This window comes from Triticum aestivum, chromosome 3B (assembly GCF_018294505.1).
Source record: "Triticum aestivum cultivar Chinese Spring chromosome 3B, IWGSC CS RefSeq v2.1, whole genome shotgun sequence".
NCBI classification, from domain to species: Eukaryota; Viridiplantae; Streptophyta; class Magnoliopsida; order Poales; family Poaceae; genus Triticum; species Triticum aestivum.
The window spans coordinates 63588186-63601315 of record NC_057801.1 but is presented as its reverse complement, the minus strand read 5'-3'; the positions used below and the strand labels follow the sequence as shown (position 1 = coordinate 63601315).

Genomic DNA, 13130 nt, shown 5'->3' with positions numbered 1-13130 from the left:
CCGGCAGGCATTTGACATGTACTACGTGGTTATGTGGTTGCTGACTGGGAGCTCACAAAACCCACAAAGTAGAGGAAAATGATGAACTCACATGCTATTACTTACCGACACAAAAGCTAGCTGCATACTCAGGTTCGTTGAATCTGGTCTATTAGTTAACTTTGGGCAGGAACACTTCCATGGGGAATAATTCTTGTCCACTTAATGGCGTTTTCCTCGTATATAAGGCTTTCGGCTTCCCAAATTTTGTCCTGGGAGAACTTGGGAAAGGAGCCATGGCTTTATAGCTTGTCATACTTGTCCTTCAAATGAAGGAAAATGTACACTTACTCTTGAGAATCGCCTTGTTTTTTGTAATGTAGAAAAAATGCACACTTAATTATATACACAAGTAAAACTTGCATACCAATTTCTCGATTATAAGCTTACATATATCATAGAGCACAAAAAAATGTGCATGCAAAATTGAGTTACTAGATCGTGTTCGGTCATAGAATAATAATAAAAAATCGAAGAACTGGCACGAGCACTGCCTTCTCATTTAGACGGAATAGAGGGTTCATGTAAAGAGGTGCCAAGTTTTTGCAAGCAGTGGCGAAGCTTTAGCAAGAATTAAGAGAGAGCTAAATGAATCTTACGAAGAGTTGAGGGGGCTAATTGATCTTAATATGTCTTCGAAGGCAAGAGCCGTCATCTCAATGCATGTAAGACGGATGCCGTTGAAAAATTGAACGGTTAGGTTCCTTCCAAATGTTCTCGAACAGGAAGTCAGGCAACAACAGTGAGGGTGGGTTTCTCTCTTTTTCCTTTTGTGTAAAAAAAGGATAAGTAAGCCCCACGTGTCATAAACATCTAACTTAACAGAGCCAACTTTTTATGCCATGCCAGCCTTGGCGAGCGGGCCACGACAGTCATAATCCGGGTCAAGTTTAATCAAAACGACCATCAATATTTTATTAATACAAAAACCAAATTTGTGGTAGGTATAAATAAAAAAAAGATAGGTATACATGACCGTATCTCGTTGTACAATTTACTCACTGGCGTAAGAATTTGCTATATATAGACGTTTCCGTTCCATCGTCCTACAAAATTGCAAATCGTCTCGCAGCACCCTTTCTTGTCAAATTTCTGCCACAACGCAAGGCATGTGTGTATAGCACGCATCTGTCACCTCACCTAGTACCAAGCGGAACGCACCATGCTAGCGAAGGATGTTCCTCGGCCGTGCTCCGGCGCTGGCCGCCATGGCGCGCCAGTGGCGAGGCTGTGGTCCGTCGGCGTCGCCGGAGGTCCGAGGAGGGGAGGAGCCGGTGGCAGGCTCGTGGCGGCGGACGCAGGGGAGAGGATGACGAGGTCAGAAGCCGTGCCGGTGGTGGCTGTGGCTGCCGGGAAGCAGCCCGTCAATGGATCGGCCATGGCAGGTGACTTAGTAATTGATTGCGAGTCTTCTTCCTTCTCGTTGCAGTTAATATTACCATTTAAACATATTGCCATTTGTTAATACTACATCTTCTTTTGACAACGCCGGGAGAAATCTTCTAGTAGTATTGTTTTGTGTTGTATAATCAAAATGCCATCTTTTCTATATAGTGGCTATTGCCTAGAGGAGTATATAAATGACATTTTTCTATAATCTTGGTCAAATTTCACAAATTACATGACGCATCTAATGATATTTAAACAATCTTGGTCAAACTTTGTGAAATTTGACCTGCAGACAAAGCTTACATGCAGAGTAAAAAGAAACAGAGAGATTATCATTCAATCCTTTTCTGTTTAGGGAAAATGAAAATCATTCAATCCATTTTATGAGTCCCTAGCTGATTTTTCAGATATATTTCTCACCATGTGCAACACATGGTGCATTAACATATTTGTGGATTTCCAGTCCTCAAAACCAACCCCACCAACTTGGTCTCTGATTTAATTCATTTTATTATGAGCAACAACCTGGACGAAAGCCATGTACGGATGAGAACGATTTGGGTGAATATGACAGAATAGCAGCCGAGTTTGGCTTGTCAGTAATCCTCTGTTTGACTATACATAGTGTAACAGTTTCTCCGTGGAGCTTGCAAAAAGGGAGCCAATTTTTTTAAACGATAGGGGTTTATTTGGATATTTAATGCAGTTCAAAAATGCTGCTCGCTGGTATAAAACTAAGACAAATAACCCCTGTCATTTTTCGAACATGTCTCAAGTTTTTTTTTAAAACGGTTGATGCTGACAAAACCATAGTTTGATGGTTACTAACATAGAGAACTTCAAGAAGAAAATGGAAAACTTAATATACTATTAAGACAGCACATGGTTCTGTGTGGACTGGTTGGTGCTGACAAAATCATAGTTTGCTGATACTGTCTGGAACTGGGACCCTGCAATGGGATGCTCACCTCAATGACATGTCCATGCAACCAAACATTTTCAGTTTTACGATGTCTCCTATTTTACAAGCTTTAGCACTCTTCTTCTCATAGCAGAGTGCGTGAATCAGCACCTTCCTTAGATCTTCAGTTATGAGAAATCACAATCCTGCAACACTATACGCCAAATGTGATTATCTTTGGCAGCATTATACAATACAAGATTTATCCTTTCAAGATCCTCACCTTACAAGCCTGAATTACCAGGTATCGACAAGCTTGTGTCCTCAACTGTTGGGAAATCGACAAACATTCTTTGGCATGATTGTCCAATAGGTCAGTTTGAGAGGCAGAAACTGCTAAATCAGAAGGGTTGTGTTGTGTGGATAACAGGGTTAAGTGGTTCAGGTATTTACGAGCTGATCAAGCCATCATAGTCATACACTAAACTGTGGAGCCTCTATTATATTTGTAAGATCTCAACATATACTTCAGGGAAAAGCACACTAGCATGCGCGCTAAGTCGCGAGCTGCACTCCAGAGGTCATCTGACCTACATTCTAGACGGCGACAATCTAAGGCATGGGTTAAACCGAGACCTCTGTTTCGAAGCAAAGGACCGTGCTGAAAATATACGCAGAGTAGGTATGTTTTGTCCGTTCAGAAAATCCCAGTATTGTGGTCGTTTTCTGCCTTGCAGTTATACCATTTCTAAATGTGTTCATGTCCAACTTTCCAGGAGAAGTAGCAAGCTGTTTGCAGATGCTGGTCTGATCTGCATTGCCAGCTTGATATCACCCTACAGAAGTGAACGCAGCGCTTGCCGTAAATTACTGCACAATTCTACATTCATTGAGGTATATTTTCACACACTGTATAGAATTCCTTCAAACCATCTGGTCAATCTTGTTATCAAGGTAACCGGCATAGAAAAGTGTATTTTCTGTAGGTGTTTTTGGATGTCCCACTTGAAGTTTGTGAAGCTAGGGATCCAAAAGGTTTGTACAAGCTTGCCCGCGCAGGAAAAATCAAAGGTAAAAGAACCAACTGACCACCATCTTTATTATGTTTTGCAAATCTTACTTTGTAAAATCATCCGCAGGGTTTACTGGAATTGATGATCCTTATGAACCACCTTCTGACTGCGAGGTTAGCACGCGCAAATATTTGGACACCCAAATGTTATCAAAAGCAACATAGTTGTATTATTACCAGCTACTCTGTAGGAGGTTCCTAGTTCAATAATGATGGGTATCCATTTCACTGAGTGAGCCCTTTAACTGCTCCTTGCAGATAGTGATACAGTGCAAAGCTGGTGACTGCGCCACGCCTAAATCGATGGCTGATCAAGTTGTGTCATACCTCGAAGCAAATGAGTTCTTACAGGATTAGAGACGTATGCTATGGACAAAAAAACATTCTGAAATTGGATCGCCGAGGGATGTGAAATGTGAGGTACTAGTGTTTATGTCTAGAAAGAGTGATGATAGTATGGGAACATATTGACATAAAGATCGAATCTGTACATTATTATAATATATTGAAGTGTTCTGACGCAACAAGAATAACTCATGTGGCGGCGCCCGGTGCCAGAGGAGTTAGGGCAGGAGGATGTGGTGGTAAACACAGTGCAAACTGGGGTGCTTTGTACCAAGAGGGGCAAACACGTTTCACACCTCCTCAATCATGAATCACATTGCACTAATCAAGTTCAGAAAAGATAGCACCCTACTGAAGAGCATTGCATTGCACTATTTTAATTGCTGTGGCAAGATGGCGTGGTAGCAGTTTCTGCAGTCTCCTTGGATCTTCTTTCAGCTCCGTTGCAGGGAACAGAGATCGGCCTTCATACTTTAACGCTTCACCCACAGATAGTTGCTTGAATATGCAGTTGAGCACCTCTTCCGTAGTCCCCTTCGCCAATCGCCAAGTTCCAGAGCTCCGACGCAGGCTACCTCCCAGAGCTCAGCAACAACGACCTTCACCGCATTGTGCACATCATCGCCGTGTTCAGTCTGCATCTGTGTCACTTTGGCATCCTCATCATCCACCACTTCCTGCAATCACCAATATATTTATAAATACCTACGTACCCCCTCCGTCCCATAATATAAGAGCGTAATGTCAAAAACGCTCTTATATTTGGTCATGATTTCCAGTAGAAAAATCTCTCTGACAATGTAGTTTGGGGATACAAGACAACACAGGGTTTGGCCATACAGGTCACGCAGGCAAAGCCTCAGGCCCAAGTTCAGAAAGACAAATAAAACTCCATCACTTCCACTGAAAGAATGAAACCATCAGTTATAATGAAATTAAAAGAATGAAATCGTTGTTCAGTACAGCAAAGCCTTCCAGCCGACAGTTCAGGAATAAATAAGTGAAACAATATCACACAGGCAGGAGGTTCAGTACAGCAAAGCCCTCTGGCCCAAATTCAGAAAATAAACACAACGGAATTCGATACAGTATTCCCAGGGAACATTGCCAAAGGAAGACACTATAATTTCTTTCTTCACCAGCTCGTTACACATCCATCATCATGACACTTGCCCATCTTCGACATTGGCAGGCTTCCTCAACTTAGTACATCGGGTGCTTTGCCCGTCGAAGCGAGCCACACCATCAGTCCTACGCTGCCATCAAAACAGACCAAAATAATAAGTATATCTATAACAATTGACAAGTATATCTATAACAATACGAATTATGGTTCAGAGAATCAAAGACACAAAACAAAATGTCTAACCAGTATATATGCAGTGTTCCAACTTCCAACTCAAAAAGAAGTATATATGCGGTGTTCATACCTTGTGCCAGTGGTTGCCATCTAACTGGTAGACCATGTGTAGGCATCCAGATCTTCACCATGAAGTCGCTGGTGCTGCTCTTGAAGCCCAGGCACCCAGTTTGAAGAGATCTCTTGTTGCATATCCTCGCCCAGCCCCAGCTGCTGCAAACTGTCCAACCCCTTTACATGGCTTAAGTTCAGACAGCCATGTAATTGCAGGCCTGTCACTTGAGGGAGGTTGGAGATCCTCTCCAGGCCATCGCATTTCTCAATACGAAGGAGCTCAGTGAGGTGTGGGAAGTCCTCCAATGCCTTCAAGTTGTTTAGTCCAAATAACTTGAGCTCCTTCAAGCTTGTGGTATCCTCTCCAAGTTGTCGCGGGAAAGCCCTCAGCTTAGGGCAACCTACTACGTGCAAGCTCTCCAAACGGGATAATAGTTGCAACCGTGTAGATTGGGATGCTTTACAAATGTCAGCAGCTCCATCCTCCCCCCGTTCAACACCAGAAACATCTTGCTCAAGAAAAGACCACTCCTCCCAGTTGCACATATTTAAGAGAAATAGCCATTCAAGTTTAGGGAAAGCAACAAACTCATTGCATATGGGAGCACCCTTCCCGCAGCCAACAAATTCAGGTCCGACCTTGGTAACTGCATCTGCTCCGTCAATTCTCAAAAATTTCAAGTTGGGTAGCTGCCCAATCGGTGGAAGATCCACACATGAGTGTAAATGCACTAAGGACAAGTGAATCACTGAATACAAACAGGTGGTTTCAAACCAAGTGGGATACCGCCGACCAAAGAATCGTGAAATAAATAGGGCTTCCAGGTTGCATGGAGGTATTAGCAGCTCAAAGACCTTCTCAGAATTGCTAACAACTTCTTCTGAATATGATCCCAATCCACATGGACTCCACGATAGTACTAGTTCTTTTAGATGTGCTTTGTTCATCAACAATGTATTTGTACTACCATGAGCCGCTCTTTCCAATTTAACCAGAATAAGACGCCTTATCTGCAACATAGAAGACAACTCTTCCAACTTCCATCCATCCTGTACATTAGCATTTTCACTTTCATCAGCAACACAAAATCCTCGTAATTCGGTGAGGCACTTCAGTTTTCCTATCCCTCTTGGAACCTGATATATGTGTGTGTCAAGAAGATAAAGACATCTTAAATTGCACAACAGGGTCAATGCTGAAGGAAGACTCTGCAGATCAACACACCCTGTCAAGCTCAGTACTTGAAGGTTTTGTAGCAAGCCAATGGATTCCGGAAGACAAGATATGCCAGTATAATCTAGATTAAGTAGGCGTAGATGTATCAGTTTTCCTATATGGTATGGAATGCTTTGTACAAGTGAGTAATTCAGTACCAAAACACGAAGAAGCAGAAATCTCTTGAAAAATGTATCATCAATTCTCCGTGGACCATTCACAGTTCGGAAAGTCCTCACCGTAACTTCAAACTTATCCATCCTAGGTAGCACTAGTTTATCCTTCTTGGTGACAGCAGTAATACGTCGCAGTGTCAACATATTTCTACCCCTTAATGTTTCAACATCCCCAATAAAGCATTCTTCTTTTGATATATTTAGAGCAAGTTGTCTCAAGAGGTCATGCATTCTGCATTCAACCTGGCCAAACAATTCATTACATGGCTGGAGGAGATTTCGATGGATTAGCTCGTAGTAGTACTCTTCTGCTATGTCTTCTAGTAGTTGGCCTTGCTGCTCCTCGATGAAGCCTTCAGCAATCCATAACCAGGTAACTTGATCACGCCGAATGATAGAATCTTCACCATACAAAGCACAATAAAGGAAACACTGTTTCAGACGATGCGACAACTCATCATAGCTTAGATACAGAGCTCCTTCTATTTCATCAGAGAGGATGCTCCGGGAGCCAGCATATTTCCCCAAAAACCGTTTCCAATCATTCTCTGTTAGATCTCTGCTTGCCAAAGCACTAGCGGTAACCTTTATTGCAAGAGGGAGGTGACCACATTTACGAACAATCTCAATCCCTATGTTTCTTAAATTCTGCACTTCTTTCTCTTCCTCAATGTTCATGCTCTTCCAAAGTAGCTCCCATCCCACCTCTATTGACATGAGATCAACTCGATGGGTATGCTCTACACCTATTCTCCTTGTAATTTGATCATCTCGTGTGGTTACCAATATTACTCTGGATGTTGTTTCATGTAATACAGGCCTTAATAGATACATCCATACATTGGAATGCCAGACATCATCTAGAACCAGAAAGAAACTCTTCCCTTCAATTGTTTCTGCAAGCTTCCTTTGGAGCTCTGCTATGGTTTCACCTTGCTCATGATGCACACCAATATTCCGGAGAACCTCTTTCAGAAGAGTTACTTCATTGTAGTCTCGTGAAACACAAATCCATGCTTGTAGATTGAAGCTTCCTTTTATTTTTTGGTCATTGTATATTTTCTGAGCTAGTGTTGTCTTTCCAACTCCACCCGTTCCAACAATACCGAGCTTATAAGACTTGTATTCCTTGTGTGCAAGCACCAAGTCCACCAACTTCCTGCTGGAATGTATGATCTCCTTTCCCACAAGGTTGGGCTCAACAAGGTTGGAACTTCTTATCAGTCTGGATGTTGGACCATTTCCAGGAGGCTGTGTACTATTGTTGAATGTGAAGAATATCTTGTCATTTGCAATGTTCTCAATCTTTTTGTTGAGGCTTCTAATCCGAACAGCAACATCACGACGTGATCCAATGTTACAAAAGCAAGAGGAAACTGAGAGGCCTTTACATGCAGCCGATTTGCTTGATGATGATGAAGGATCATCAGGCAGTAGCTTGCTTCCTTTACACCTAGCCACGTCCAGGATTTCATCAACATCATATATAATATCTCTCAGTTGGCCGAGCCAATTGTTTACTGCTAGCTCTTTTGTCCTCCTTTTCTCAGCATCATATATGCAACATTGTATTAGTTCTACTCGTCGCAGGACTTCTCTGAGATCGTCTTCCACCCCAAGGATTAGTATGGCCTCATCTGTAATGATATTTTGCAACTTACTGGCACATGATCCAAGCAAAGATTCAAGTATGGCTGCCATTGATCAGACAAACTCGCCAAGGGAGATCCACCAAAACCACCACAGTGACTTGTTCTGAGAATGGCAGAAATTGGAAGCTGAAAATGAATGCTTTCAAAAATTAGACAAGGCTCTATACACTAGAAGCTACTTAGTTACTATTTATATTAGAATATATTTTTGTTTTGCATAAAGCTATGTATGCAACATACATACAGATTCAGCACCTTGAGTAGTGCCATCTGCCATGTATCGAGGACTAAGTTCCAGAGCTGCCACTGAGTCTTTTAGTTTAATCTTTGTGCTTGCAAATTTACATGTGTTTCAGTTTTCCATGCAAAATATATTTATTGGTTTGTCTTGCCCAGATAAGGGCACCATCCAATGGCAGCTGCATAGCAGTCTGCAGTCTACATATCAATCCGAACCAAAGAAAATGTTGCATCAAGTATATGCGGAGTAAAAAGGACAGGATGGAGTATATTCTATCTGTTACAACACCTAGATTAATCATCTTCTTTGATGAATATATAGCTCCAGTGCTAGCCTGGAAATCTTGATAACTAGTTTATTCGATTGGAGTAATGAAAGTGAAGTCAATTGCAAGTCTTTACCTTACAAACCACTCTTCAATCAATAGTGATCATAATAAATCTTGAAGCAGTTTGCTATGATGATCAGTCGATCTCATAGAAGTCAATTACCACCAGAAAACCATGCTGCTGCTACACCTGTAGTATATAGATAATGGTACAAGATTATGGGCCAACTAGTGAACACAAGGAGTACCTCCCACCGTGTTACAGATCAAGAAGTTCAGAACACAGAGATCAAATATATACCTCAACACGGCACGGGCCAGTAAGTCCGCAGGATCACTTCAACCAATGGTGACCAGTGGACCAACGGGGAAGGAACGATGAACATGAGCGGATCAAGAGAAACTTTTCCTCTGCGTGTGGAGAAGAGGAAGAACAAAGCGAACAATATCTTCAGGAAATTGGTGAAAAGCACACTGGAGGAGGCGAACTCAGCGGGGAATTACTTTGGTCTGAAGCAAGAATTAGTCGCATAAGGCAGGCTTTGGTGCTGGCTGGAAGAGAAAGAGGTGAAGATGGCTAATGATGCTTATCTTAATCTTAATTTGTTTACTTGGACATGGAACCCACTAATTATTCTTTCCTTCCCACCCACCATTGCAGCAAAAGGCAAAAGCAAAAGCACTCAAGGTGGCTCACCTTTTCTTTCTTGATGAGTGAGCCTGATGCCTTACCTGAGCCAGTAGCAGCATATATGTACTGGAAGACCGGGTATGGGAAATAACTTCGGTGGTTGATGAGATGGGCGATTCGGGCGACTCCGCTCGCGCCTCCGCGGGCTCCTCCGCCGTCTCCGCCGCTGCGCCGCCGGCGTCCCTCACCGCCCCCTCCCTGCCAGCCTCTCCGGCCGCGGCCCAGCCGCCGCCCCCCGCGCCGGTCGCCCCGGTGGCTCCCTTCCGGTGGGCGGACTGCGCAGACGACGCGCCGTTTCCCCCTTCCCCTTCTCCCCCGGCTCCCTCCACCCCCCACTCCTCCCGCCGGTCCGCCTTGCCCCGCCGGCTGGCTAGCTCAGCCCCCCACGTGAGGGGCTTTGCTTCCGGTAGGCGGGCGCCGGCGCCGGCCCCCTCAGCGCCCCGGAGCCCGGCTCGGGTGCCGCCCCTCCAAGGTGTGGCCTTGGCCGGTAGGGCCCTCCGCCGCCGCCGCGTGCAGGCCTGGGGCGTGGCCGGGCACGCTGATCGGGGCCCCGCCCGCTCCTCCTGGCGTCGGCCGGCGGTGGGGGCCCGGCCGCCGGCTCCTCCTCCCCCTGATGTCCCTCTCCCTCCCTCCCCTCCTCCCGGTCCCGTTGCCTCGGCCGGCGCCGTACCGGCCGTTCATTGCACACTTCTGCTCCTCCGGGCTCCACGTGCAGACGGCCCGGGCCGCCCGGCCCCCTACCGCTGGCCTTGCCGCTCCGGCGCCGGCGGCGGCGCCACTGGCCGCTCCCGGTAGGGTTTCCTCCTCCCCCCTCGCTCTCCCCCGCGACTCTGGCAACCCGACGGGGCCTGCTGGGCTGCCGGGCCCCGGCCCATCACTCCGGTGGCCCCTGCGCGGCCCACCGCGGATCGCCCCCCCCCTCGCAGGCCGGCCCAATCCGGGTGCGCCTTCCCCGTGCCCTAGGCCCAGCGAGGGGGGCGTCGGCTCGATTTGGCCCCCCCTGTGGCCTCCCTTTGGCCCCGTCCTTGTGCGCCGCCGCCTCCTCTTCCCTCCCCCGTCCCGCCCCCCTGCCCTCACCCTCCCCTTGCCTCGCTCCTCCGGCGCCCCTTGCCGCTCCCCCTCTCTCGTCCGACCGTCCGGCTAGCCCGTCCCCGCCCGCTCCCCTCGCCCCGTCCCTCCCGGCTCCCAGCGTGCCGCGGTCGGCCATGCAGCGGGACTGGCAGGACCCGGCTCCCCGGGCAAAGCGGAAGGCGGGTGACCCTTCCCGCGACTCGACCCGCCCCTCCCCCGACTCCCTCCGGCGGGAGGAGGAGCTCCGGCGCGAGCTCCGGGAGCTTCGGGACAGCCGCCGCTCCCCCTCCCGCCGTGATGACCGGGCACGGTCCCGGTCGCCGCGGGCGTCGTCGGGGGACTGGCGCGCCCGCCGGTGCTCCCCTTCGCCGTCCCGTCGTCGGGATCGTTCCCCATCCCCCGCCCGTCCGGCCCGTGCCGGCTCTCCTCGCCCGCGGGACGGTATCCTCCCCACCCCGGACACACGCCGTTACGCCCCCCCGCACGTGGCTTCCACGGGGGCTGCGGCCCCGGCTCCGGCCTTTGGAGGTGGCCCCTCCCGTGGCCGTCCTGGGCCCGCCAAGAAGAAGAAGCGCCGGGGTGTCCGCCTCACTCCGGCCGTGCCACCCCCAGCGGGTCCGGGAGTCTCCACCGCTCCGGGCCCCGTCTCCGGTCTCCCTCGCCCCCATGCTTCAACTGTGGGGTGAGAGGGCACTCTCAGGTTGCGTGCGTCAACCCTCAGTGCTGCTACCTCTGCAAGGATCCCGGCCACCCCGCCATTCTGTGCCCGGATAGACCGGTGGTTTCGGAGCTCATGATGTATGGGCATGGGATCGAGGGGTTGGGCTTCTTCCACCTCGAGGTCCCGGACGCCCCTCCTCCGTCGCCATCCCTTCAGGCGATTGTCACGGTCGTTGATGGGGTGGCGTCCCCTGAGATGATCGAGGCTGAGCTCAACCACCTCTACCGCCACCAGTGGGACTGGGTGGTCACCCCCACCGCCGGTCACATCTTCTCCGTCGTCTTCCCCGACTCCGTCAGCTACGGCTACGTGACGCGTAGTGGCCGGATCACTCTCGCGCTCAACCAGCTGGTTGTCGAGATCTCTGAGCCAGTACTCGACGCTCAGGCCGTGGCTGTCCTCGACACCGCCTGGATCCTCATCTCCAGTCTCCCCGATATTGCACGGTCCGAGCTCGTCATCCGCCAGATGTCTCGCCTCTTGGGCAAGGTGGTGGTGGTCGACGAGCTCTCATTGCGCAAGGAGGAGGAGGTGCGGTTCAAGGTCAAGTGCCTCGACTCCTCCAAGCTGCGCACTTCGGTCCGGGTCTTCTTCAACGACCAGGGCTTCGACCTCAGGATCGCCCCCGAGCCTCCCAACCACGTTGGGCGTCCCCGCTCCCTCGACGTCGGCCCCCCTGGTGACAACCCGGGGGCCGGCGGAGACTACCACGGCCGCCACCGCTCTCGCTCTCACCGCTCAGATGAGGAGGGGGCATCCAAGGACTCCCGCTCCCCCTCCCCCTCGCCCACCCTCCGGCTACGGGGGGCAAGGGCCGCCAGGCCGCCTCTCGCCCCCCGGTGGATGGCCCGCCGATCCTTGACGTGTCGCCATCTGAGGGGAGCGACATCTCCAGTGTGGGCCTGGTGGTCTGCCCGGCCTCCTCCCCGCGCTCCCCTGCCTCATCCCCGCCTCCTGTGATGGCCCCAGTCGGCCTGATCGGAGGCCTGCTCTCCGACTCGTCGGCGGCTCCCGCGGGTGGGGGGACGCCTCCTGTGGCTGTCCCCCCACTCCGGCTTCGCCTCCCCCCGTCGCCGTCTCCTCCCCGCAGCCTGACGCTCCCCCGGCCCCGTCGTCTCCACGGGTCCCCTCGGTGGCCTGCTCCCCGGCCCCCGGTGCGCCTCCTTCTCCTCTGGCCGCACCATCTCCCCCGGCCCAGATCTCCCTCGGCTGTGCTGGGCCGGGGCTGCTGACCTCCCCTCCGTCGTCTCCTGGGGTGGGGGCAGCCCGGATCATCACGCCTCTGGCGGCCCAGCCTCCTCCTCCCCGGTCTGCCGCCTACTCCCGTCGCGGTCGGTCGGCCTCCTCCCCGGTGGTGGCCTCCCGCCGGAGTGCTCGGCTGGACGCTGCCCACCCCGAGGGCAGCCCGGCGCTACCCATCCCCGAGCGGGCGGAGCTCCGCGCTGCCGCCCATAACCTGGAGCCAGGTACGCCCTCCTTTCCCCCCTTTACTTCGTCTTCTTCTTTCTCTGCGCTGGAGTCTGTTCCGCTGGGTCATCTTGCCAAAGTGGCCTCCGACTCCGCGATCATTTTCCGAGGGGAAGTGGGCCCCCCTCTCGCCCAGGTCGCGGCCATCAGAGCCCGGGAGGTTCTCGATGGGAAACTGGCGGAGGCCCGGGCGGCCCTCCTCGTTCCCCCTGCCTCCTCTCCGTCTGGGGGATCTTCCTCCCCGCCTCGGCCGCAGCCGACGGCCCCCCTCCCTCGATGGCCATGCCGGAGATTCGGGGATGCACCCGCTCCCGCACGGTGGCTCTTCATGCGCTTAGCGCTTCCTGTGTTCTGGGGTCAAGCAGCCCCCCAATGGCTCCTTGATGCGGGCCCTCTTCTGGAACATC

General features: G+C 50.5%; 2 protein-coding genes across 3 annotated transcripts; one reads left to right on the top strand and one right to left on the bottom strand.

Moving 5' to 3' along the window:
* The first annotated feature begins 1201 nt into the window (after positions 1–1201).
* Positions 1202–3857, top strand: LOC123067314 (adenylyl-sulfate kinase 3). Its single transcript, XM_044490163.1, has 7 exons — positions 1202–1424; positions 2574–2774; positions 2862–3015; positions 3109–3223; positions 3316–3400; positions 3469–3515; positions 3660–3857. Exons 1-7 carry the CDS (start codon positions 1202–1204, stop codon positions 3756–3758), a joined length of 924 nt encoding a protein of 307 aa, XP_044346098.1. The 3' UTR covers positions 3759–3857.
* Positions 3858–4676: 819 nt separating this feature from the next.
* LOC123064783 (putative disease resistance RPP13-like protein 3) lies at positions 4677–9315 on the bottom strand. Of its 2 annotated transcripts, none has more exons than XM_044488181.1 (4): positions 9075–9315; positions 8847–8963; positions 5177–8330; positions 4677–5002 (listed from the first exon to the last, which is right to left on the bottom strand). In XM_044488181.1, exon 3 carries the CDS (start codon positions 8251–8253, stop codon positions 5197–5199), a length of 3057 nt encoding a protein of 1018 aa, XP_044344116.1. In that variant the 5' UTR covers positions 8254–8330; positions 8847–8963; positions 9075–9315; the 3' UTR covers positions 4677–5002; positions 5177–5196. The 2 variants fall into 2 exon arrangements, with proteins under 2 accessions (XP_044344116.1, XP_044344117.1); XM_044488182.1 differs by lacking the exon at positions 4677–5002 and having other exon boundaries at positions 6163–6458; positions 6535–8330.
* Positions 9316–13130: the final 3815 nt, after the last annotated feature.